Source organism: Manduca sexta, chromosome 27 (genome assembly GCF_014839805.1).
Source record: "Manduca sexta isolate Smith_Timp_Sample1 chromosome 27, JHU_Msex_v1.0, whole genome shotgun sequence".
In the NCBI taxonomy this organism is placed as follows: Eukaryota; Metazoa; Arthropoda; class Insecta; order Lepidoptera; family Sphingidae; genus Manduca; species Manduca sexta.
In genome coordinates this window covers 13,882,851-13,910,301 of record NC_051141.1, presented here as the reverse complement: position 1 = coordinate 13,910,301, position 27,451 = coordinate 13,882,851, and the positions used below count along the sequence as shown (strand labels likewise).

Below are 27,451 nucleotides of genomic sequence, written 5' to 3'. Positions count from 1 at the left end.
TAATAATGCCGCCATTAGCCTATGATCCCGTTTACCCGCGACGATTTTAAGTTACGAGCGGCTTAACAAAATAATATTGTCATTAGAACAGTTTATTAGTTTGGTACTTAATTTTATCTTTAAGTTAATTGATGAAGTCTCTTGACTTGCTTAGTATCGAATAAATTGCTAGAAATGAATTATTTATTTAATTACATTGCCATAGTAGAGCACTATGCGTTTATACTTTATATTATCCATGTATGTCACAAGCTACAAGTAAATTTTATTTGATAGATGTCGTATTAAACAGTTAATATAGATAGCACTCATTTTATAACCTTTTTTTTGGGAGAATAGATTAGAGTGTCATTACTGTATTAGCTCGGCTTATTTATTTATGTGACGATTTGACTAAGAAGTTATGAAACAGCGCGTAAGCTTCGTAGATTCGAAGTCAATTGTCGACGACGGTATGAACGGAACATATTGTATGACATGCCAACATCCAAGTACATGCGAAATCGAGCGTAAATCAAACAGGATACAAACACAGCATATGTTCAAGATGTCAAACTGCGGTTGCACGGCAGCTGAATGTATAATGATTGTCGCAAATAAAATAAAGTAGATATTCTGTCGCTTAGCCCACAACAACTGTCGTTTAAAAGTTAATTTACTAATGAATTAATGGTGCGAATGTTAGACGTTGAAGTAACACTATTTTGCGGCTTATATCACGGTTTTTAAATATAATTTTCTCACGACGTGTCGAATACAAAATCAAAGTCAAAATTTGATCCAAAAATTCAAATTCAAATGCGCAGGTTCAGAATAACAGTATAAAGCAAAATAATTGTCCGCACAAGGAGACCGAGACACGAATCGTCCACGGCGACAATTTAGTAATGAGTTATAAGCGCTGTCCGTGCCTGGTGCAGGCAGCCTGATTATTACAACGATTTAATTTATTTACGGATTCCACCATGACTTCAAACTGGTATTAAGATATAAACTAAATTGATGTGGTATTTGTTGTGAAATTACTTAAATGTTAATTTAAATTATTTCGGTACATACTTATTTTAATGTTAATAATATAATAATAATATTGTGTTCAATATGAAACTTTTGACGACATATTTAGGAACCTTATACAATAGTCCGACTCTGATGATTGTACCTTAGGTGCATTTTCAGTCTGTTATCAATTGAATATTTGCCTACAATGTAATATTACATTATAATATTTTACTACATTTTCTAATCCTCCTCAATAATCTATCAAAGCGACATGGTAAAGTATCAGAATATTATTGTACCATATCCAAACGTCGCAACATTATCAGCTCTTGCTTTTGTAAATGCTTACCTAACCTTGATACTCGCTTTGTCGTATTTGTCGTTCTAGCTAGTATAATAAAATAGATGAGCGATTCTTGGTAAATAATTTTTCCTTTTTAAGCTTATAATGAATGTTATTGATACCGTTGTGTTTTTTTATTTTTTATTTATTAGGGAAAATAAACAATTGTACATTACAAATTATGTAAATAGTATTTTACATAACGTTTGGTAAATGCGCAATCCATCACCATTGTTGCAATATTAAATGTATGATCAACTAAAATACACATTTAAAACATCCAATAGAATAGGGCTTGTTAGTAATTTAATAATTCTAAATATTTTATAAACATATTCAGAGATGTTCTTAACTATCTAACAACGGATAGTTAATTAGGGCCTTAGGTATTACTCAAGAATGATCCGTGAACTTATGTAAGTGATATATTAGACAAGTCTACGGAACCTCAGCATAACAAGTTTTGGAAACATTATCCATATCATTATGCTAATAGTTATACTGAAGTTTTCAACTGGGTACTAAAACTTCTGTTGTCTTTTGTTCGTCCATTGAAGTTACCAAAGTCACAAAAGTAAACTTTTATAGCCTAGCCTGTCAATCTCCATACCATTATAAGGCCGGTAAGACATCCAAGAGGATATTTTTTTATCCTAGGTGACTTATACTGGATTACCTAACAACTTTAAAAAATTATGTAATATCCTTTCTTCACTTCCGTAAAAACAGGAAAATTTGATACGAATTTGTAATACCAAAATGAATAAGTTTACTAATTCAAATACTGTGCACACTATTAGGACCCAATCTGAGGCTACGATGAAGCCTATTTGGGACCAATTTGTGCCTATAAAACGCTTGTGAAATTCGGTGATTCCACATGCCATTTACAGTTGATGTGTAGCCAACGAAATGTTCCCTACCCCAGAAAGCTTTTAATAAAATATTATTACCCATCCCATAGACGCAAGGAATCTAATTTGTGATGTAAACCGTATAGACGGGTTATTGTGTTTTCTTATAGTAATAAATATTCGGTTAACACATTTTCGTGAATATTGTTTGTTGCACTTCAGTGTTAGCTCTTTGTCTGAATATTTGTTTTGATATCTGGAATAGACGATAGTGCGATACGTCCATGCGTCAGTAGATCGTAGGGGTACGTGACGTCAAAATATCGTACGTTTAAATACCCTGTTACAAGAAACACAAAAAATGATTTTTTATAGTAACATGTAAAAACTTTTTTTCGGGTAGGGCATTATTTTACTATGTCTTTTCAAGAATAATATACTTAAAACAAATTGTAAACGTATGACCGTTTGCAATATTTGTTTTTATAAGAATCAATCATTTTGACATGACAGCGACGAAGATAATTATTAAATGATAGACTACTAGTATGTATATACATAGATTATTTGAGACGTTATGACCTCATGCGCCTACGGTTATAATTTGCTCGAAATAGATTAACCCCCTTATTCATAGACGTTTTTTATCTAACGACCGAGTAAGGCTGTGATAACAAGTCTGTTTCTCAGTGCTGACGGCATGGCAGTCTTTGCAGTGCGTAGACGTAGGGCCGTTGTGATTGGCTAATATTGAAATACAACAATAATAACCAATCACAACGGCCCTATGTCTATTTCTCAGATAAACAGGCTTGTTATCACAGCTTTACTCCGTCCTTAGATAAAAAACGTTTATGAATAAGGGGGTAAGAATAAATGGCGTCGCTAAAGCCATAAATAAGGTCTTCTAGTTTATTCATCAAACCCGAACCGAACGATATCCTATATGTACTCACATTCTCACATGCTGCCGTATAGGATTAGATTTCGCGAGTGTAGTCAAAACATTCAGAGGATCTAATGTCAAATGGTGCGCTCACGTTATAGAATCTCTCATAAACTACTCAACTTGAAGATCGAATAAACATACCGCTACTACACAACCCATAGCCCTTTAAAACAAGACACTTCCTTTTAGTCGTAAGGATATTGTTCGATTACTATAATAGAATACTTATTCATTTTAAAATTAGACTCAACCGACCAGCATTATTCAAATACGACTACGTGGCCTAAATATCTGTTTGTTGACGTCATTTTGATACATGAAATACTAACAATTAAGTATTATATACTCAAAATGATGAAAATTATACCTACGTAACATCTTGATGGGTTAGCTACTCACGACAACTTGCAATTTATGTTTATATTAAAATTATTATTTGTTTATAACTAAAAAACTACAGCTTTAACACGATTTTATATATGTAGTCTTTTCAAAATGTAGCTACTAATAATTTTAATGGCAACACTACACTAGCTAATTATAAAAATATATAATAAAATTATAATATTAAGTTAAGACATAGAATACAAGCTATATAAGTTTATTCCTTAGAAGGAAATTTCCTACCTCATAACTTATTCAATGCAACGAAATTATGTGAATAGCCATATTTTTTTAAAGTTACCCGAATTCGCTAGGCTGGTGCGACAGGGGACTTTTAAACACCTTCACGTAGTGACAATACATAATGTTGAAGTTTGCCTGCCCCGGGCCGTGTGCGCAAACTGTAAACTTGTGTTACACGCACCTATTTAGTATATAGCTGGCTAAGTACATCACGTACTACGCGCCTCAGACAAGGTGCGGAATTTTAAATGCGCCAACATGTTTCTAAATATTTTTATGTTTAAAAAAGCTCAGCCGATAAACCGGCGGCTTTTCCTTTTATTGTCGATTTATGCTAAAACTCTCGAGACACGTGATGCGATTGTTTCTTACCTTTTTCATAGCGACGTAATGATTTTAGGGCCTTGTACTTGAGTTTTGTTATGGGGTTTAGTCGTTTTTTTGTACAACAATGAATAGATAAACAAATAGCTTATTATTGGTTTACTAATTTAAGTTTCAACGAGGATAAGTGTGTAACTTGTTCACCCACTCTCAGGAAGTACCTACGCGACGTAGAGTTCCTAATTGATAATTAAGTGTTCAAACATGCAAAACGTCTTACTGCTTCCTTAAAAGTGAACGGTAGAGCTGTATAAGTTTCAAATACGTTCTCTACCGCTAATTAACTTGTATGCATAAGTTAATACGGGTATTATTGACAAATTTTCGACGTCTTCAATGCACATACATTGCACAATACGAGTAACGCCATCTAGTAGGAAACTGACTTAATTTGTGGATGTGAGTGCTTAGCGCGCTTTCTATATCTTCAATTTACGCACATTGTTGTTTTAACTTGTTTTTTTTTTAAATAAACATACGTCTGAAGTCATTGTTAAAATAAATACTTTAATAATAAGTTCTCTAATAATTAATTTATTCAGGTACCTCTAGGCAGATCTGGAATTAGATAAATACTCTAAGACACTATAATTATCAAAGATAATCCAGTAATGTAATATTATGATTATATTAATGTTCTATTTATAGGGATTTAGCAATGGAACACATGGGGAAAACTTAGTTTTCTAAACATGAAATAATTTTCAGAATCAGAGAAGTAGTTTGAGTTTAGTGCTTTAAACAAATAAACCAGGTGAAAAAAGATACTCATGTAAACAAGCATGTTAAAATATTTTTATTAATTAAGTTATGTTTTGTACACAGAAACGTGTGGTGCTGACGACTTCCGATGTGATAATGGAATGTGCATCGAAGGTGCACGCCGCTGTGACAGAATTGTTGACTGTCCAGGCGAAGAAGACGAGAAAAGTTGCCGTAAGTATTAAAAAGAAAATATCTACAAATATCTTTCAATAACTAAATATGTATTGTTGCAACACTTACTTACACCCTAAGTAAAAGTCTTGGAGCACGGCGCGATCACCAAAACCTTGTATGTGAATAAGTATATAAGCAATTAACATAATAATCTTACGTGTTGTTTGTAATAAGTATGCAACCGCTAAACGGATTTGGATGAAATATACTATGCGAATAGACCATTTCCTATTCTATTACTACTACTTTTAATCCCAGTAATTTATTCCCGTAGAAAATATTTAAATTTTTAATCAGGGTCTTAAGTATTAAATATAGATGACGCGTCACATCGCATGGATGGCACTGACGATCGCTACAGCGATCTAGGGATTTTTTTAGACTTTTTACCCGCGTAAAGCCGCAAGCTATACCTAGTAGATATTAATTTATTTCTTACGTATCTATGCACCAGTTATCCCGGATTTGACTATGGCCTTTTTCACCACCGGTGAAGAGTTTATTTGTTTGTTTAAACGCGTTAATCTCAGGAACTACTGTTTTGAATGGAAAAATTCTTTAAGTGTTGGATTACCGTTTTATCGTGGAAGGCTATAGGCTATATCCTTCCTATATATATCATCATGCTATGACTAATAGGAGCGGAGCAGTAATGAAAAATATTGCAAAAATTGAGGAAATTGTTTCTTCTTGAGAGCTTCCGTTGCGTGCGCTCAGTAAACGGTTAAAGTTTCTATTCCGGGAAAATATATAACGGGTCTTTTATCCCGGAAAAGCTTCTTCAAACAGGCGGAGCTGCGAGCAAAAGGTAGTAAGTAGTTCATAAAGTTACATAGAACACTAGATTGTAATACTCTATGTACAGTCAGCCACAAAAGTAGCTGAACAAATTCAAAACTTCCATTCATTACACATGCTCTGTTTAATAGATTTTTTTTCGTTATGTGAAGTTAAGTAAGCCTTTTACTTTATTTTAACGGATAAACTTTTTTTGCTCAAAACATAAATGTATAAAATCGATTGGAAGTTTTGAATTTGTTTAGATAATTATATGTAGGTGACTGTACATATGTGTACATGCACCTGCAATACTGAAACGCTGGGAAAATATAACGATTTGTTAAAGGTAAAGTTCTATAATATTAATAACTGTTTTCTTTTTGGAGTAGATAGCTAATGTATCCATAATTTTGATCACAGAGTGCACAGCAGATGAATTCCAATGCGGTGATGACGGGTCCTGCATAGAGTTGAGAAAACTTTGCGACGGCACCAACAACTGCCTTGACGGATCTGACGAAAGGAATTGCGGTGAGTTTCCATACAACAATTCCATACATATTAATAACGATACAACCGATGGACGCAGGGCCTCATCTTATAATGATTTAACCCTGGGGACAATACTATTATTTAAATGTAATTTAGATTTTTGTTTATGTTCGGCGGTAATTATAAACCTATTTTGCATTATAATAGGTAATCTACATTGTAATGGATATAAGGACCTAAAATGTAGTATGAGGGTTAAATCAATGAAAGCTATTGTGATTTTTAAACATCCTGCTGCCGTTGGTCTGTACTGTTACAAAGCGGTTCAAAACGATCCGATAAGTATTGAACATTAGGCATCAATTAACGAAAATCATAAAACCAGCAAGATTCGGAGCTGGATCTATGATCGTCGTTTAATGTGCTACAAACTTGGTGATTAACTTGTCAACGTTTGCGCACGCATTTCTTGTCTTGGACACGTAAGTATCACGAGGTTTCGATTGGTCCGGGCACCACGTTTGCCAGCAGCGCGGTAGGTTCCGCTGCGGCGATGGCACCTGTATCTCCATCTTACTTCGTTGCGACGGCTTCAGGGACTGCGCGAAGGACGGCAGCGATGAGATAGGATGTCGTACGTATCAGCTTGTTCAACCAGAGCTCTCCAAACCAGTAATCGAAATCATGTGAAAAAGTACTCGTGTTGTAGGTATCATCAATTAACATTTACTGATGTTCCGTATTTTATTCAAAATTGGAACGCTGTAATAACCTCCGCGTCTATCTCACTGGATCATAATAATCATAGACAATATTAGTAGACCTGTAAATAAAATACTGAGACATTATTGGGAACGCTACACGTGGCTCCTTTAGTATTAAGATGGTTTAGACTATTTACCACGCTGATTTAATTTTGGTGCAAGGTCCTCATACCATCTTAGTTCTTGTCGAGAATTTATAGACAACTAGATACATAGGTTTTCTGACGTTTTTTTTTTCATTACCGTTATAATTCATAACATGATTGTGTATTTTTATACATAAAATTATTTGAGATTTCTATTCAAAGATTTGTTTAGTGTAAAAGGTCGTATTAAACATTTATTGAAAAATTATTACACTGTCGTTAATATAATCTCAATGGCTAAAGATATTGTGACATAAAAAATGCTTAATTTTTTTTTAATATAAAGAAATGTATTGGTTTCCACGGTTGTACTTAGATAATAATATATAATAGTTATAAAATATTGATAAATAAAAATTAATGGAGAAATTATATCGATAAGTACACAATAATTTTGGGCAACTTCTTTTCGTTTTCTTCGCAACATAAGTTGTGCAAGAATCAAAAAAAAAAAGTTTTGAGAACTCTGGTTAAATTAACATGGCCTTTATTTTAATTACATTACACCCGTGTCATATTAATTAAAATATAATATATTTTTTTATGTCAAAACTGCTTTTGACAGCGACTTATATTTTAAGTAACATTTATTTTATTAAGAAATTACCTGTTTTTGGATACTTTATTATTTTTGATAAAATAGAGACTAAGTAGTTCAAAATAAGGCCGCATGCATATTAAATAAAGTGATGGTCATATTAAATACTAACCGAACATAATACTCATCTCACATATCATTCTAAAAGCATGCAGCTCAGATCAGTGGCAATGCGATCACGGCAGTTGCATCAAACGCAGTAAGCGTTGCGACGGTCGTGTCGACTGTCCTACTGACAGGTCCGATGAGAGGAACTGCTACGGTAAGATATTTCTAATGGGCTTATATTTGATTGGTGTATAACGCATTATAATATTATACGTGTAAACGCTCGTTTGCATAGTTGCTCAACTATGTCAGTCCGTATCATTTTTAGACCCATCAAAACATTAACACTTGAACATTATAATATTGCTGTACTTACCTGATGTATTTACGTATTATTGTTATGCTTTTACAGATTAAAATATGAAGGTATCTACATATTATTAACAAGCCTATATGATATATCAATAAGTACACCAAAATAGTTAAATCGCAGTCAGGCGGTTAAGGTTATAAGGTTTAGTTTGATCACAGCAATAGATTCGGTGAACGTCAGCAATGCAGACCTGGCGTTATGTCTACACATTATTATTATATAAACAAATTTGTACTAGCTTTGCATGTATTTGCAGCGACTGGGTACTTTAAGTGCAGAACGGGCAAGCTTATTCCTGATTCGTTGAGATGCAACCGGCGATACGATTGTCCTAGTGGGGATTATTCCGACGAACAAAATTGTCGTAAGTTTATTGAATCATACACGTGGGTCATGTGCAAGCTTTCTACATCAAATTATATTTCGACACTTCATCTTCTACACCTCTGTGTATTCTTTGCAACCCAACGTTTCTGTCCTTGAATGGTGATTGGTTTCCTATACAACCGTTAACCTCCATAACAGTTATTATACATTCTTCGCTACACCTATTTTTTTTCTCATGGTCATAATCTTCTATTTTGATTATTGCTCCTCATTATTATAATTATTATTGATATTATATACATTTGAATGCAACATTTTTCTTTTACCGGACAGCATGTGATGAAGGGGACTTCAAATGTGATAATGGCCACTGCATACCTGCATCCAAACATTGTGACAGAACGCATGATTGTCAGGACGGTTCAGATGAACGACATTGCACATATGGTTTGCTCATTTTCCAAATTTTAAAAACTACCCTAATTTTTGGCACTTTCTTTTTAATTCAAATTTATTGGAAACGTAATGTCTAAGACCGATTATTATAGATTCGTAGCATGATTTTAACTACATAATATTTTAATAGATATCCAAACGCAGTATACCCATATTACCAGATATCACACAGCACACAATATAGTTTATTCATTGAATTTTATTTTTAGTAAGGGTGAATAAGACTCAGTTTGATTATATTATTACTTACTACATTCACTTTAATCTACGTAAAAATATTATTGTGTCTTAATGAATTTGAAAATAAACATGAACGATGAAATGCAACTTAAAAAATACATAATAGTTGTATGAATAAAATTGCTACTTGTTTGTATAATTTTTAATCTTTAGGGCTGATGTTTTAATCGTCATATTATCATCCATTAGATATAAATTATATTTTGACTCAATATTATTATATGAAAGTGATGAACTATTATATTCATACAAGTGTATTCTTTGATTTGGTCTTTTGTCGTAATGAATTTGAAAGTTAAGATTCTAGAGTCCTATTGACCCCGTATTATCATAATCTTGAACCGACTTATGAAGATATTAATTCCTTAAATATAATGATAATGAAATTCAATCAAACATATAAGTCCGCCTGTATACATTTACATATGAATGCTAAATAAATACATTTTATTCATTTATTACTTATTAAAAAACATGTCAGTTCAGGATTAAGAATAAGATTATTCTTATAATAAAATTATTTACCACTTCAGTTATTTTTACATAAATTGAATATTGTTTTGATTGCTTTTTTACATTCATTTCCATTAACAAGAGAATAATTCCAATATGAACATAGGTCTATCATCAAATACACAATAAATACTTATAGATATATTATAATATAATTATTACCTAACAAGGCTCCCTTTCCGGCGTCAATTATATTTACGGTTATGGTGCATTATATTTATGGCAGGCACAGTTTGCATGGCTTATCAATTTAAATGTACGAGCGGAAAATGCGTGCAAGCTGATTCGTGGTGTAACGGCACAGTGGAGTGCGACGACGCTTCGGATGAAATGAATTGCCCGTGTAAAAGGGGCCAGTTTCAATGTCACGATGGTTCTTGTATTAATATAGCATTGAGATGTAACGGTCGTAAAGACTGCCATCCGTCAGGCGAGGATGAGTTCAACTGCGGTAAGTGCCCTCGACAGCTTACAACTTTACAGTCGCTTCTTACAGGCTGTCTCCTTTATGTTGTGTTTAGTCGACAACAGTTTCTACGTCGGAATGTCATTCTATTCGTCACCGTGCTCTATCTAGGAGTCTAACGTTCATATTTCTTGTTAACTAAGATTTTTTGTGTGATCTTGACGACCTACCAAATGTATAAAACTGCATGACCAATGCACATGCATGTGTATGAGCATGTTTTAAGTAAGGCTGCCGTTGACTATTGTATGAGCGTATTTTATTATTGATGCACAAGAAGTTGTGGTCACCAGAATATGTATTTTATTACATTCTACAGCAACAGTTTATATGGAATCCCAGCGCTAATGAATCCGTCAAAATATAATCTTTCATTGGTTCCTATTATTATTACTGAAAATTATACACTAGTAGTGGCAAGTATTAAAAAATCGAATAATCTTCCATATGTGGCTTCTACAATAGCACTCGTGTTGGGCGACAGCACGGAGGCGGGTCCCTAAAATGAACAGAAGCTTATGCAATAGTACGACAATGATTGCTTTTTTTGTCTGATTGTTTATTTAATATAATTGTCATGTATCAATGAGAATGTACTCAATGTGGGTTTATTCCGCTTAAGGAGCATTTTAAGAAGAAATGTAGTAACGATTTTTATATTTTACTTATGAATCCAATATAAAAATATTGTTTACTGATGAGATCGTGACATATCTACAAAACTAGTGAAAATGCAACACGATGTATTTAAGCAAATCAAAAATGGTACTATGTGACTATACTCTGAGGGTTTCTAATGAATGACTTGATATTTCAGAAGTGGCTCAATGCCCACCTGATAGCTTCACCTGCGACGCCCGGTCATCAGTTCGCTGTGCGACAGCGTGCGATAACAATCCCGAATGCGATGGCAGTGAAGACGAGGCTGATTGTCCAGGTACTTACCTTCAAATCTAACTATATATATTTGAAGGAATGGCGATTCGACAGGTTCTAAGTATATCACATCATATTTAATAAAATTTGGAATGTGTCATATTAGATCTACTATTTTTATTTTAATAATTACAATTACTTCTATATATTAATTTATTTGTGTAATGAAATTACTGAATGATGATAATATTTATTGATTAACATCAATTATTCTTTATATAAATTGTCCAGACTAGCCCTCGGCCATCAGTTATATACAATTATAATATATTTTTGATTATAGGCTGTTTTTCAATCGTCAGATTAAATGTATCCATCAAATATATTATCTAGTCTCTATCTTTTATTTTCATGTATTTTTTTTATTTATTAAGTTTTTTCGTATTTAACGAATAACTTATCTCTGATGATTGACAAATCACAAACATTTTGTCCTTTAAATATTTTTATCCTGACCGTTGAAAAATCGGCCCTTTGGCGTATTGTAAAATAAATTAAATGAGTAGGCTGTACATAACGAAGGAAAAGCGTCTTTATTTCTATTGGAATTCTACTTAGTAGTTATAGAATATTTTTGTAAGTGGGTATATTATACTTACATTTGTAAATTTTAGTCGATTTTTTTTAACAACTAAATAATATTTGGGAATGCTTTGCTCGGCTGTGCTTAAAATTCTTAAAGATTTATACCATTTCTTATAAGGATAATCGTAAGTTAGTTTTAAGATAATGTATAATTTGCTACGTGAAAAAATATAATTGATGACATGCATTTGATATACGATATCACAATCATAAGATGCGAATATTATTACCAATGCAATGCGATTTTTAATACTATGCTTGTTTTAACATTAAGAAATCTTAGTCATTCAAAATTACAAATGATGACAGTGAAAATATCATATAATTGGTGCAATCAATACTTATTCGCAAACTACACGATAAAGAACAAAGGAAAGCAACGTTGAACAATTGATTGAAAACGATTAACAAGAAGGCAGACAGCAACGAAACGTCTTCATTGCGAGATTCATAAAATACAAGAAATAAAAAAACAAATGAAGAAAGTCAGTCAATCGCTGCCGATATGACGTCATCAGATGCATCGTATAGATAAAAACGGGTATTTTACCCTTTGGGACGATGTTACCAATTTTGTCGAAAGATTATTCTGTCTCTACTATAACCGTTGTAAACCTGTTCTTTATACCAATGCTATACCTAATTGTATTAAGCATACACTTATAATGTTGTAACGTTTATTTTCAAGGTTGCAACCACGAGTGTGACGGGAAATGTCTGGACGATCAGCTCATTTGCAACTCCGTGCCCGATTGCTCGGACGGTTCGGATGAACTGAACTGTGACAATTGCGACAGGCCTAGCGACTTCAGGTAACTTGGATCCATCAGCGTTATTACACCAATGCAATGCTATGCTATTACTGCACTTAGCGAAATTTATATTGGTGATTTTTGTTTGAGCTGGATATGCGAATGTGCGATATACATATGAGTGACCGACCGCTGTCACATAAATATTCATTGTTTTGTTTACAGGTGTGACAATGGCGAGTGTCTCAACATTGCTCAAAAGTGCAACGGCATTAAGGAGTGTCCTAGTGGAAACGATGAACAAAATTGTAACACCACCTTGGTCCCTACATCGGGTAAGTTATGCATATAATTTAACGTGAATACCAATCAACTGAAATTCTAATATCAAAATTATCCATAGACTCATTATTAAAGAATGCATATATGCACTTGTTTATGACATAGTATAGGTACATATAAATTGCTACATATACGAAGCAGTTTGACCTACTAGTGCATTTGAATAAATGTAAAGATTATTGAGCCACCTTTAATCCGTTCAGAGTTTCGGGCACACCTTTACCCACTAATAATATCTCAAATGCTGAATATTGTACAAAAATCTATTCTTTAGTGTAATTTCTATAAATTCGATGTGTTAATCTTTCAGGCACTTGTTCGAGCTCTCAGTTTACTTGCCACGACGGAACGTGCGTTGATGTGCAGTTCACTTGCGACGGACAATTGGACTGTACAGACGGATCTGATGAAGAAAACTGCCGTAAGTTTCTGTTACAATTCGCATTATAGCAAACTCTAAAAACAAGTAATCTATTATTTGCGATAGACATCAGTTCAATCGATAATCAACATTAAAAAATGTATGTTGTATCATTGTGAATTATACAAGATACTTTCTTAAAATATTTTTATCTACACACTGTATTAATTTACAAAGCAACAAACATATTAATATTATGACTTTAATGTATTACTATTTTAAGATTTGTTAACTTTAATAAGGATAACCACGGCTGGATCAACCATAAGCTAAAAATACGGTATCAAATATAATAACATAAAAAGTTCTTAATTTCATATTGGTCTATACTTTGTTCGACATATCCAGGGATAAGTAGACTCATACTGCTACTCTGGAAATAGGAGAGAATAAACTATTATAATTTAGCTGTATTTTAAACACCGCTTTCTGAGCTGCTAATCAAAGCACATAAACACCGATTATCTAACTTAATTGCACTGACAAATCTGGGCACGGTTAATGTGGCACACAATTAGCACCAAGATTATTCTAAGAGCACTATAGGTACTATAGTTATTAATCGTTATTAATGACATAATAAACTAGCTTTTTCAAAAGAACCACTTAACATGCACGTGAATGCAGTCAATATGACTGACACGGCCTTTGTCTTTACATAAAAGATATTTTGTTACCATGATCGCTTTTGTTATTTGTGATCTACCATATAGACTGTTTTCACATAAGTGTGTTCTCTAGCCTAATAAATATATTAAAAGCTTAGATGTAAAATAAAGCCATAATGCACAGCATGGTACATGACAAGAGCGTCCCGATCTCCGGTGGTGACCAGATCGTGTCATATAATGGAATTCACCTGCTACGATGGGCGGTGTATACCGCTTTCTCGCCGCTGTGACAATATATATGACTGTTCGGACTTCTCCGACGAGCAAAATTGTCACTATCCTGGTATAAATTGTTTATGGAATGTGCTACATGCATATAATTATGTCGGAACCTGAAATCTTTAGTATAGACATTTCCTACATCCTACATACCTAGTTTGTTCTATTCCTTAAATGTATTATATTATATTCTTGTTTGTCCTTGAAAAAAAAATAAGATATCTCGAAGTTTTTACTTAAAATTACCCTAAAATTTTTGCTGTTTCTGAGTGACTGCCGAGTGGTGTATAAATCTACTTTTTTCGATTAAGTAGCTTTTGGGCATCCATTTTGTGCAAGTAATAGAGTGTGTTGTTGTTCTCTTTTTTATGTATTATAATAAATACTATTAGGTGCATATTTATTGAATTATATTTAAACAACCACGCAGACGTCACTCTAATCTTACACTTAAGCTGATCCTCGTTGCATGACACAAAATGTATGCGCCCTTATGCAAAGATTTGAAACGGTTTTCATTCTTCGACGATCAGTACGTCACACATAAAATATCTTTTATTTTGTGTATTACATGATAGAGACATGCAAGCACTTAAGAATTCACAGAGTATATTTTTTTAAGTCTTTCGATTTCTTGGGATCATAATCGACCCATAAAGATTATTACTCCACTCTGCAGTTTAAAAATTAAAACAGAATCAACGGCATAATTCGTTACTATAATTAACACCATTGAAATAATCAATTGTGTTAGTAATAGTTTTTGTCGGGACTTCGGTCTCCATTGCAGTAGTCGTAGACAATTCTGTGGAATTATTAGTTATCTGTAGTCTATGGATGTATGTTATTGTTGCTTCCGATTATGTTTGCATGGTTCTTATCAGCATTCAGAGTTATGATTTAGTGATTAATTTTAGTGACGTAGTTACTTGAAATACTTAGGTTTATATAAAATTAGAAACGCATTTAATTATGGGCCCAATAACCTTCATATAAAATTTACTTGAAATTTGTGAAATTGGTCTTTAATGTCGTATCTTAAAATTATAATAAACTTTGTTTTGCTCAGGACTCCGTCCACATGACACCTTCACGTAATCACGTGAAATGAGATCATGAAATGTCATAATGATAGCCTTTTTCCGAGATAGAAGTCTTGAGTTTATTTTTTAGGATAAAGGCGTATAATATGTCGATCCAAGCCATATATTATTTGTGTATACATTTTTGTTGAAACTTTCACCGGTGTCCATGTATATAACAATAAATGATGGCACTTAATATGAATAAGCTACTTAATAGTCTAAACATTGTCATTCTACATTTAAAGTACCAAATATCAAAGGCATGACTAGAGTTATTTTGTGTCCTAGACTAACAATTTCTTTGTAGAGTCTCAAAGATCTCATATAGTTAGGTCGATCAGAATCTTAGGCACCATTTATGGGTCGACTATTGATAATATTCTCACAGAAATAGTATATTTCTAGTTGAAACTAAATATCATGGATAATTACATGAAATCCCTAGAAACAATGGATAGAAGTAAGTTTTAGATCAGTTTTATGAATGTAATAGCATCGCCCATGCTAACCGATAAATAGCCCATAAATGTGAACCTACTAGACGTCTAAGTAGACCATGCTGGTACATTTTGTAGCTTTACAATTGCATGCCGTTGTAGGCTGAAAATTTTAATGCAGAAGTTTATTAGTTATAATACACTAAATAATAATGCGGTTTTATGAACATCTTCGCAGAAAACAAGCTAAAAGAAATATTTAAATTCATATTGTTACAATTAAAGAATACTTGGTTTGTAACAAAAATATTGCATTACAGCGTGCGACGCTAACGGCTGGCAGTGCCGATCAGGACAATGCATCCCTTATGAGAAATATTGTGACACCATCGTAGACTGCGAGGACAGCACCGATGAGATGAACTGTACTCTAGCCACAACCACTAATGCGATCCCAAGCTTCCCGGCTTCGACTCTGAGCCCCATCTTCACAACGACCCAGCGAGACTATGGCCGACCCGACCAGGATCCGCAATATCCTTATCCCCCAAGGCAGCCCTCTCCACCAAGCTTCGGGAGCTCCGGATCAGGTATGATTATTACATATTTATTTTGTAACTTACTTTTATAAATTTTGTTTTATTATTTAGTAAATTACAATATTAAATTCAAATTATCAGGATCATATGGTGAAACTACACCAAATCCATCTATTCCACCGTCCGTGGATGTCCCGAATGTAGGTGACGACAGGAACCAATATGAAAACAGACCTCCGGGCGAGAATCCATACCCTGATGATCTCAGCTCTTCTTATGACAATAATAGAGGTGATCAATCTGAAAACGAACCGCCTCGTGGAGATGATGATGACGATGACCAATACGCGAACAAATATCCTGATGGACCACAATACGGTGGTGGCGGCGATGACCAAGATGGATATGGAACTACAGGTAGGCCACAATATGGTAATGGTAATGATAACGGATATCCTGACGAACCACAATATGGTGGTAATAGAGAGGACGTTTATGGAAATAGCTCACCACGTGGCGATGGAAGTGGAGGCTACCCTACTAGTACGCCAAGATATGATAGGGACGATGGTGACCAATATGGGTACAGTTCTCCTCGTTCAGATAGTAGTGATCAGTTTGGAAACGGAGCTCCCAATGGAGGACAATATGGTGGTGAAGGTAGTAACCCACAAGGCAGTGCACCTTCTGGCCGAAGTCCATTTGGTGGTGATAGCAGTAATACATATAACACTGAAGCTCCTGATAGAGACCAATTTGGTGGTGACGGTAGTAATACATACGGCAGTGGGGCGCCTGGTGCAGATCAATATGGTGGTGAAGGCAGTAATGTATTTGGTAATGGAGCGCCTGGTGGAGGTCAATACGGTGGTGAAGACAATAATATATTTGGCAATGTAGCACCTGGTGGAGGTCAATACGGTGGTGAAGACAATAACGTTCTTGATAATGAAGCGCCTGGTGGAAGTCAATACGGTGGTGAAAGCAGTAACGTATTTGGCAATAGAGCGCCTGGTGGAGGTCAATACGATGGTGAAGGCAATAACGTTTTTGGTAATGGAGCGCCTGGTGGAGGTCAATACGGTGGTGAAGGCAATAACGATTTTGGTAATGGAGCGCCTGGTGGAGGTCAATATGGAGGCGATCAAAACGGACCCTCTGGTGGGTCTCAATATGGGGGCGATGGTAGTAACCAATACGGCAGTGGAGTATCCGGTGGTGGTCAGTTAGGTGGTGATGGAAGTAACCAACCAGGAAACGGATATCCTTATGCAGGTTGAAAATTGGGTGTTTTTTTAATCCCGAAATTATATACGCTTTTTTAATGAAAAGGTTAATCTCCCATTAAATTTCGTCAGATACATCGACATTCAATATTTAAAAGTACGAATGACAATCTCATTGCCTAACAAAAAAAATCATAACTAGCTTTTGCTTGCGGTTCCGCTTACATGGTGGTTTGGAGTTGACGGAATGGGTATTACAAAAAATACATGAGGTTCTAATGTATGACTATGAAAGTTGCTCGACTACGGCGAAGCGAAAAAGGGTAGTGATTTTAACACCCTATGTACCTATATTTTCAGTCCATTTTATGTTCTACTCTAGCGTTGCTCCTATTAGGCCGATTTTGTCAATTGAAGTATCTATCGATTTTTCTATATTGTAAGATGGTGATAGGGGGTATATTGATCAATATTCATTCAAATTACAATTATTCGTAGCAGGGCGATCGTAATGGCATCTATCAGAGCGATCGTAATTAACTATTTTTTTCTTTAATTTGGTGCTGAAAAAATAGAGTATACTTCACCGTTACATTTCTAAACCGATAATCAAATAATCATAGCACCGCGTAAATATATTGTGATAACGTTCGACTTATCAAGTTAAGGAATAACTGTATATTTATGTAACTTAATTTATTTTTAAGTTTTTGTTTATTGCGTTCATTAAATGTAGGTTTATCCATTTCACTTAGCCAATAAATAATTAAAAGGTATAGGTATTATTTATATTTTGGTTAGCAAATTTACTTTTCAAAGGGTTCCAACCTCAGTACTCAATCATTACTCCTATTTCCCATTTAACATTAAAATAAAAGAATGGCAGTCTATATCACTAAATTTCAAAATCAGTTCATTGGGTAACTTTCATTCCTATTCCACATTCTTAAGTTTAATCTTCTAACAATAAAAACATAACAGCACTCAAGTTCGCATTTTTAGTACTAGTATAAAGTTTTTGCTTGAATGCTTAATTTAAAAAAACAATACTGCTAATGGTATGAATCATTGGGCTATAAAAGCTAGTAATTACATAATATCCTTATACTAATACTAATCATATCGGTATTTTAAAATAAAAATTACAATTGCCAGGAGTAAGCGGTAGACCACCTTATGACGGGTATGGAAACGGACCCAGCAGTGGAAGCCAATATGGCTCAGGCAGTACAGGAGGTAGTTATTAATTGTTTTCGTTTTTTTTTTCTTTCTTAGGATTTGTCAAATAACATAATTGAAATATAATATGGTGCTTAATGAATTTAATATATCATTATAATATTTTTATTCACCGGCATCGATATAGGCAAAGTCGAAGCGCGCCAAACCGGACAAACGAGGTTTTGACTCCTCGCGCACGTAACATCCCTAAAGAATGCTTTTTATAGTAAATATGAAACAATCGAATCAATCCGACTTGAATCCGCGAAGCAAGCCCACGCTAGGCACAATTTCCGGGCAGACACGATCTGGCAACATTAAAAAAAAGATCGTATTCCTACCTAAAAGGCAAATAACGCATCTCTATGCCCCCTGGTATTTCATATATTATGTTCATGGCTAGCGGTGATCACTTACCACCAGGTGAACAATAATATTATATTAGTTTGCCCCTAAAGCATTAAAAAATACATAACTACATAGAATAAATACTTACTAAAATAAATTAAATGCGGTGTATGTCAGGTGCATGCGGACCTTATCAGTGGCGTTGTGAAAATGGACCGTGTATCGATTACCGTCGCCGTTGTGACGGCCGTGTCGATTGTCCGTATGACTCCAGCGACGAATTCGATTGTGCCTCAGGTACCTAGTAGCGGAATGTACAAAACCAAGAATGAAACTACGTATAATAACCGCAAGGCTAACGTGATGCACGCGTCACTTAACCCATAATATCTACTTGCAACAACTTCTTCATAGTTTTAGCTCCGAGTTTTACTAAATATTCCTAACATACTTCCAATTTGTTGTTCGTGCGGTATCGTGAACGACATCGATAATGTGCGTAAAACGACAATTCTGCCTAACAAATTTATTCTAATTTCTACTCATAAAAGTAACTACAGATTCCATTTCAAACTTAATTGATAATTATATATAATACTATTTAAATACACATTAAAAATTCAGCTACCATATGTGAGTGTTTCCAAAACTCAACAAGTTGTCGATGAATGACTTAAATTCTTACACAACGGTTAATTTTAATAAAAAAATGTTTCATTACACGTTTTATCCCAAGAGTCCCATAATGGAAATATTGAAGTGTTTTCCGAGTTTTAGATAATACTTTGTATTATTTACCTTTCCTATAACCTGCTGAATAAATAAAAATGCTAATACGTTAAAAACCCGATTCATCTGCATTAACTAGATAAATATTTATGTAGCAAATATATACCTACTATTATTTTAACATCATAAAATGTGTAATGTCCAATGTTCGTATGTCTATAAAGTGTATATCCAAAAATAAGCGAAATAGTCACGTAAATATATTTAAAAAGGTTATGACATACAAAGAACCGGGAACCACATTTTATAATATGCACATAGCATATAGGTACTGGTATAATTACTAAGTTTAGTTACTTCATTAAAGTTGATGTTGGTCGCTTTGCTCGTTAACTCAATTTATTATTGTTATAAGATGACGATATAATATAATAGGTTTTCTTGAAAAATTATCTTACTCTGGTTTACCGATGTGTGACGCCGAAGCATGCTGGATATGCATGTACATTTATGGAAAACCGACAAAAGGTCCAATAACACTTGATCTAAATAAACCCGTCTTTTAATATAATAATAATCCTTTATGTTATACCTTCACAGGCCCAGCCGATTTGGCTCTTAGGACTGTCCCAGATGAACAAGTCATCAGATACGGTGAGTACCTCTCTACATTATTATACACCTTTCGACTCACTACAAAAATATGAAAAGAATATTATAATATTACTATAAAAAGATATCATAAACGTGGCACAAATTAAATGGTATGGCATAGAGTAAATTTGTGCACACAGTGGTGACACAGAAGTATACAAGTGAACTTTAGGTCGAGTTAACAACATTTTAATCCTCATTTAGAATTAAAAATCACATTACACAGTCACACAAGTGGTTATACCACTGCATAGAATCAAACGGTAAATAACTCAGTGTCATCAAAATAAAGTTATTACCGGTCTCGTTTTTATTCAACGGTCCTAGACATCTTAGAATCCAAACATTAAAAATTTTGACAAGATGTAACTGAAATACAAAATGTTAACAGCCCCCGCAGTCACTCCATCCATCTTTTCTTGGCTCACTTTTATCCCCACATAATAAGTTTATTATCATAATCGCCAATAAATGATTTTCTATCTACTTACCTAGTATTCTATATCAGTTACATACTGCCTCTGTTCCACCTTCCGTGCTCCTTCTATCCTGATTTCCCTCCTAAACTCTTACTTTCCTTTTTTTCTCTCTTTCCTAATTTTACTTTTAATCAGTCCCATTACTCTTAGTCAGACATTTATAGTCTTTCTTCTTGAGAAAAAAATAAAGACTTAATATTCTGTAATTTTTTATGTATTTCCATATTAGAGATTGCGTTAATATTTTTTATGGATTGGTATTTATATTTTTTATAAATACCAATCCACAATCAATGTCACACGCATTAAAATTCAACTACCAGTGGCGGATCAGTGAGCCAAGACATTGCTTTTTTTTACTAGTATTGCCACAACGATTAAAAGCATAAAATCCATCGCGCAATAAAATAAGCTTATCTAGCTATATTTTTGTTGAAAGAACTTAAAAAAACATTTTAAATCTTTTACAAGGAACGGAAACAAACTAACAGGTGAGCACGACGAATAACGATTTTTTTGTGAAATAAAAATAAAAAAGTTAAGTAAGCCCAATTACTATTGATAAACATCGAGTTTTTGTATGAAGATTTGGAACATTGTTTACATAATTAGAATGCTCATTTATCTTTTCATTATAAATACTTTGAATTCTTTAATACAGCGCTACACATAGGATTTATAAGATGAAATACGATCGATAGATCTACTAAAGGAGAATAATTCGAAGTATACCAATAGACTATTCTATTGATTTAACACACTTAATAATAACACAACAGGCGACAAAGTTTAGCCACTACAATATTATAAACTATTGTGATTTTGCTGTGGAAGACTACATTTATTAATATCGATACTTAAAATTAACTAATAGTTTAATGTTGAAACCCTCTGTTAAGCTGCTTTCGTTAGTCTACCGATCGTGTTTAATTCTTATTCTTAATCTTAAATAAGTACCCTATTTTTATTTTATGTATTAAGTGTCCCGATGACGTAGTTGTATTAAGTCACAACTGCAGTATCAAGATCACAGGTTCGATCCCTGGGCTAAGCAAAATGATATTATTGGGTTGTCTACTCAGTATCGGCCTGGATTCAGTAATTTGTGCCCGACGGTGCACTTATGGCGGTAGACTCGCCACTTATCACATCATGGGACGGAATACACACGGCGAAAAGTGACTAGCACCTCCGGCTACACCTTAGGCGATAAAAAGCTTCAGTGTGAATATTAAAAATGGTGGCGGTATCTACATTAGATCTTTGTAGGTCATATTAATTGTTGTACCTATACATCTATACAATATTTGTCTTGCTTCCATTGATGTTTAAATATCGTTGAACATGGTAAGCAGCATTAAACTCTTTTTGTTTATTACAGACGTATACTTATATATATTTGTACGGTCCTTAGTCCCTAAGATCCCTATTCGTGTTTAATCTTTATTATATATTTAATTAATAACACAAATTCTTGTTTCTTCCATGGTGGTGGTACAGTACATTATGGTGAGTCGGTCAAGAACAAAAAATATTTTGGGAATTTAAAAGGGTTTAAATAACATTAATTTAAATTATGGAATGTGTATTTTGCATAACACGAAAATTATTACGGTTTTATTTTTGCATTCATTTCAAATTATTTTATATACATTGAGAATTGATTAATATTACACAAATCACTCTTACATAAGTATTATTATAAACCACTTACACATAAATCATTAAATTGATATTGTATAAAAGTCAAACTTATTTATTTAATTAAATGGCGGGAAATAAGCATGTTATTTTTAGTTATTCATCGTATCGTTCAAATGCCTGTAGTAAAACGGGTGAAACTTATAATTATCATTTAAATTAGATACATTCTGATTTTTTATCTTATTATTACATATTTCAGTTCACCATTAAAGATTATATTGTTTGACAGTGATTAACCCTAATCAAAGTTTTGTTTTTATGACCCTTTCCCATAAGGAGTAAAATAACAAAACAATGATTAGTTAAACACTGATTAATAAATTATTGACAACTGAGGGGTATTAGGGGTAACAAAAAAAATCCATAGACATTATATTTTTATAACACTCATTACCTATCCCTACCATTATATAATATCTACATAAATTACTTATATTACTTTATCATAATCGGGATATCATCATAAATAGGCTAGCGCCACGTTCTTTTTTAATGGTAAGAAAAGTCTGAAGGTTTTTACTTTTAATTTTAAACTGTTGGTTCTTAATTAATTAGTATGGTATTAGATTTATTTGGTGTGATTAGTAATTATAGTGTAACAACTTGATTATCTTATCTTGTATTTAGGTAATTTACTTATTTAAATTAATGTTAATTGATATTTGAATAACAGTAATTATAAATATTTATTTAAATTTATAGTTTATATTAAATTTTACCAACTAATTGTGTAATGATTTCGATTATGGACTGCGGAAATATGAATGTGGCGCTGGTTTCAACACTTAAGGCGTGTTTTTAATGGATTTGCTTGGAATGCTATAACCCATTGATGGCTTTTGGGTATCGGGATTGGCTTATTGCTGTTACTGAAGGGTCTACTGGGTTATTGTAGGTGGTGATGCCGTCTTCCGATGCCGTGACGAGGGACCACTGCGTGTACCAGTTAGATGGATTAGGCAGGGTGGTAGACCACTCAAACCAGGCTCTATTGACAGAAAAGGACGACTGGAATTGTACAAAGTCACAGTAAGTAAATTATTTTAACGTATATTTGATATTGTAACGTAAGGTATATTTGATAGTATATTATTTTAAATACTTAACTTTATTGATATGAGATTTTCAAGTAAGTATACATTTCTACTCGTAGTTCATAATATAATTTATCTTTTAAACCAACTTTAAAAGAGACGCGTGTCTACTGATTGATTTCATCACATAGTATAATAATAATTTATACTGGGATAATTTAGACATCGTTTTGCAAAACTTTATCAGATTAAATCTAACACTTGTTAGTAGTATTTACACATTACTTTCCTGAACTAATAAAAAATATGGTTTTAATTTTAGAAAAGGTGTAACAAATCATAATGTCAAAAGTAGTAAAGTTATCGATTTTTGATATAACAATATATTCTATACTTGGTTTATTTCAGCCCGCGGACAGCGGCGTGTACATTTGCCAAGCCGTACGATTCACAGGTTATCCAAAATCGGAAGTTAGAGTGACACTGAACGTTGAAACCCAGCGTAAGTAATTTTGGATAAATAAACAACATTACGTTTTTAATTAAATACGTGCAATTATAAAGGACTAGGGTGTTTAAAAATATAATTAAATAGATATATCTAATGTTGCTAAAGGAGTAAGATTTTTTTTTAATTTCATTAAGTACTTACCTATAATTTTATAAATGCTATATCTATATTTTAATTAAATATCCAACAAATATACGTACTTAAAACATGCTCAATTAACAGCCGACAACCAAGAGCCACCGTTCAGGCGCTGCAAAGCCCACGAAGCTACTTGTGGCAATGGGGTCGAGTGCATCCCAAAATCTGCAACTTGCGATGGCAAAATCGACTGCTCTGATGGATCTGACGAGGATTCTTGTTGTGAGTATTTTCATTTAGGATCTGATATTTTTATGTGTACCTACTTACTATTACTATTTTATAAATCCGTCCCTATTATTACAAAATAAATAGTACTTAGTACCTATGTACTAAGAAAATATTTAGATACTCTCTATTCTCCAAGTACTCAGTTCATAAACTGGTTTCATTATGGTTATACAAAATATCATAATGTTTGATAACTGTTATAACCAACTTTATTTCAGACCAAAATGGCATGTGCGAACCAAATCAATTCCAATGCAGAAATCACAAGTGCGTGTTAAAAACGTGGTTGTGCGACTCGGAGAACGACTGCGGTGACAATTCTGATGAAGCGGACTGCAGGCCTCAAACGCCAGGGGACCCTTGTTTGTCAGTAGAGTTCGCCTGTCGCACCGGCGGACAATGTATCCCGAAGAGTTTCCACTGCGATGGACAGAACGACTGTTTCGATAAATCCGATGAGATCGGATGCGGTGAGCGCTCCTTTATATTAGTATTTAGTACCTGTTAAAGAAAAGACGCGTAGTTTCAAATGTTCTATAACTCAGAGGATAGGAAAGGAAGAGTTAATCGGCTAGCCACTTCGGCAACGAATATTTGTGTGATACGATGTGCCTTTAAAATTTAACCATGTTTTGTTATAGCACCCATTTACGTGACACAACCTCCCACGCCGTCGCTGGTCACTTTGGAAGTCGGAAGCACGCTGGTATTGACCTGTCACGCTGTCGGAATGCCTGTCCCACTCATTTCATGGCGATTGAACTGGGGTCACGTGCCGCCACAATGTTCCGCTGTCAGCGAAAACGGAACGGGAACATTGACATGTCCCGATATGCAAGTAAGTGTGCAATACCTACCAGCGTTATGAAACTATCGTCTCATCTACAGATTATAATAAAATATAAATTATTTGCATCCAGCAGCATCATGAGATAGTTAGTTTATATCCAAATAAATCACGTGAATTTTATGAAATATTGTAGTTAATTATAATTAGGTAGTAAACTTTATCTTATTTTAGCAACGGCTGATTTTTTTTGCGTATTATCTGACTATAATTTCCCTCCAGGACTAAAGTGCCAATGATAATACAATAATGTTTTCGTCTTTGTAGCATATCCACAGTGGAGCGTATTCTTGTGAAGCGATAAACAACAAGGGAACAACATTTGCCATACCTGATTCAATTGTGTTCGTCAATAAATCTGATCCTTGCACGCCTGGATACTTTAACAGGTCAGTACTCAGTACATGTTACACATTTAATATTCTTTGATATTGTCTAACATCGCCTTAATGTTAATCCGTACTTTAACAGGTTTAATAGTATTTTTATTTTCCATTTTTTACGTCTACGGTACCATTCTATTCGTGTCATGCGTAAATGAAATCCGTATACCTACTTTTTAAGCCTGTGTTACACGAAATATAAGAAGACTTACAATACTGTTTCATTCACATACAAATTCACCAGGAAATGCCTTTTTATTGATTAGGAACATAGACGAAATAGAACTAAGTAGCTATCATCTTACATTTCACCTGTTAACTTAGCAAAACGATTGACTTACTGTGTACATATTATATAGTACTAAGTAGGTGGTTACTACACCTCCCTTAAGTTTATTTGTAGGTACTTCATGGTTATATTTAATATTTTTTCTTTATTCATTACAGCGAAGCGCGTTCTGAGAGCGAATGCATCCGTTGCTTCTGTTTCGGCAAATCTACGAAATGTCACAGTGCTGACTTGTTCCTTTATAACATGCCCACTCCGCTCGGACAAGGAGGCACCAGACTCGTGGGAGTATCTCAAACACCTAATGGAGACCTTCGCACCGACACACCTATTGGTAACCAGTACCACTACGAACCGCTGAGGAATGAAGTCAGGGTAAGTGAACATTCTCATGAAATCAAGTACCGCGTAAAACACTAAAATCTCATTGCTTCAGGAGTATGTAATAATGTTCATACATGTAACTGCCTAAACGGAATATGACATGAAAAAGTTTGTTTTAGATTACTAAAATGGTACCAAGCACCTCCAGCTGGTCAGTTAGTGAGGATCATCCCTATGTATCCCTGCCAGAGTCGTACAACGGTAAACAACTTACTTCGTATGGCGGACATATCACATATGTTGTGACTCCACACTCCGATGACTTTTCGCCTGACGACAGCGTGCCCAGTATCATCATAAAGGTATTTTGTTATTCTTAGACGATACATAATTACAACGATAATATAAATTAAAAATAATATCCATAAAATAATTTTGACCATATTCTTACTCGGCTCCACCGGCTTAAGTAGGGCTGTTACCAAATAATAATTAGTAAGGAATAAAATGTATTGTTCGCGCTTTAAATTCTTATAAACTTCGTGGCAAATTTGCACATTTTTAATATTAGTGCTTAGCAGGCTATTTACTAGTTTTAATACTAAGTTTAGTGCCTTTTGTAACTCCAGGGTAAATACGGCAACCTATTCCACTACTACCGCGGTCCCGTCAACAGAGAAATTGTCATTGAAGCACGTCTCACGCCAGAAAATTGGATGAAACCAAGTTATAGAGGACTTGTTCCTGCGTCTAGAGAAGATATTATGATGACGTAAGTTATTTGTGATTTTTTAAAGGACGGTAAATGTGGGAATTGGAGCAATAAGAGTGCAGTACAGGCTCCACTTCCAAAATCGCCTTCTATAGTCTTATACACGAGGCAGAGACCTTATATTAAGGTGGTAGCTCAAGGTCCATTTTCATACATTTTGTTTCGGCTTTAATCTGGGTAACTAAACAAGTATTGGCAAGTAAAGAATTTAAATTCACGTCTAGTTAGTGATTAGTTCTCGCAGTTGAAAGAAAAACGTAAAAATAATTAATA

At 34.0% G+C, this 27,451-nt stretch overlaps 1 protein-coding gene across 29 annotated transcripts in view; it reads left to right on the top strand.

Moving 5' to 3' along the window:
- The window catches only part of LOC115455742 (basement membrane-specific heparan sulfate proteoglycan core protein), a 204,384-nt gene that overhangs the window by 138,739 nt on the left and 38,194 nt on the right, over window positions 1-27,451 (top strand). For 8 of the 29 annotated variants that reach the window (XM_037444078.1, XM_037444090.1, XM_037444080.1 and 5 more), the window contains 24 exons: window positions 4,985-5,095; window positions 6,299-6,409; window positions 8,556-8,663; window positions 8,960-9,073; window positions 10,062-10,286; window positions 11,119-11,238; window positions 12,511-12,634; window positions 12,800-12,909; window positions 13,227-13,337; window positions 16,070-16,339; window positions 16,430-17,563; window positions 18,670-18,750; window positions 19,261-19,380; window positions 20,413-20,466; window positions 22,446-22,454; window positions 23,545-23,678; window positions 24,092-24,185; window positions 24,417-24,554; window positions 24,782-25,033; window positions 25,205-25,401; window positions 25,678-25,799; window positions 26,241-26,457; window positions 26,586-26,768; window positions 27,036-27,178. In XM_037444078.1, coding sequence (XP_037299975.1) covers window positions 4,985-5,095; window positions 6,299-6,409; window positions 8,556-8,663; window positions 8,960-9,073; window positions 10,062-10,286; window positions 11,119-11,238; window positions 12,511-12,634; window positions 12,800-12,909; window positions 13,227-13,337; window positions 16,070-16,339; window positions 16,430-17,563; window positions 18,670-18,750; window positions 19,261-19,380; window positions 20,413-20,466; window positions 22,446-22,454; window positions 23,545-23,678; window positions 24,092-24,185; window positions 24,417-24,554; window positions 24,782-25,033; window positions 25,205-25,401; window positions 25,678-25,799; window positions 26,241-26,457; window positions 26,586-26,768; window positions 27,036-27,178 — 4,282 coding nt within the window. Of the gene's footprint in view, window positions 1-4,984; window positions 5,096-6,298; window positions 6,410-8,026; window positions 8,141-8,555; window positions 8,664-8,959; window positions 9,074-10,061; window positions 10,287-11,118; window positions 11,239-12,510; window positions 12,635-12,799; window positions 12,910-13,226; window positions 13,338-16,069; window positions 16,340-16,429; window positions 17,564-18,669; window positions 18,751-19,260; window positions 19,381-20,412; window positions 20,467-22,445; window positions 22,455-23,544; window positions 23,679-24,091; window positions 24,186-24,416; window positions 24,555-24,781; window positions 25,034-25,204; window positions 25,402-25,677; window positions 25,800-26,240; window positions 26,458-26,585; window positions 26,769-27,035; window positions 27,179-27,451 lie in introns of all 29 variants that reach the window. The other 21 variants (XM_037444079.1, XM_037444088.1, XM_037444091.1 and 18 more) reach the window with 19 other exon arrangements.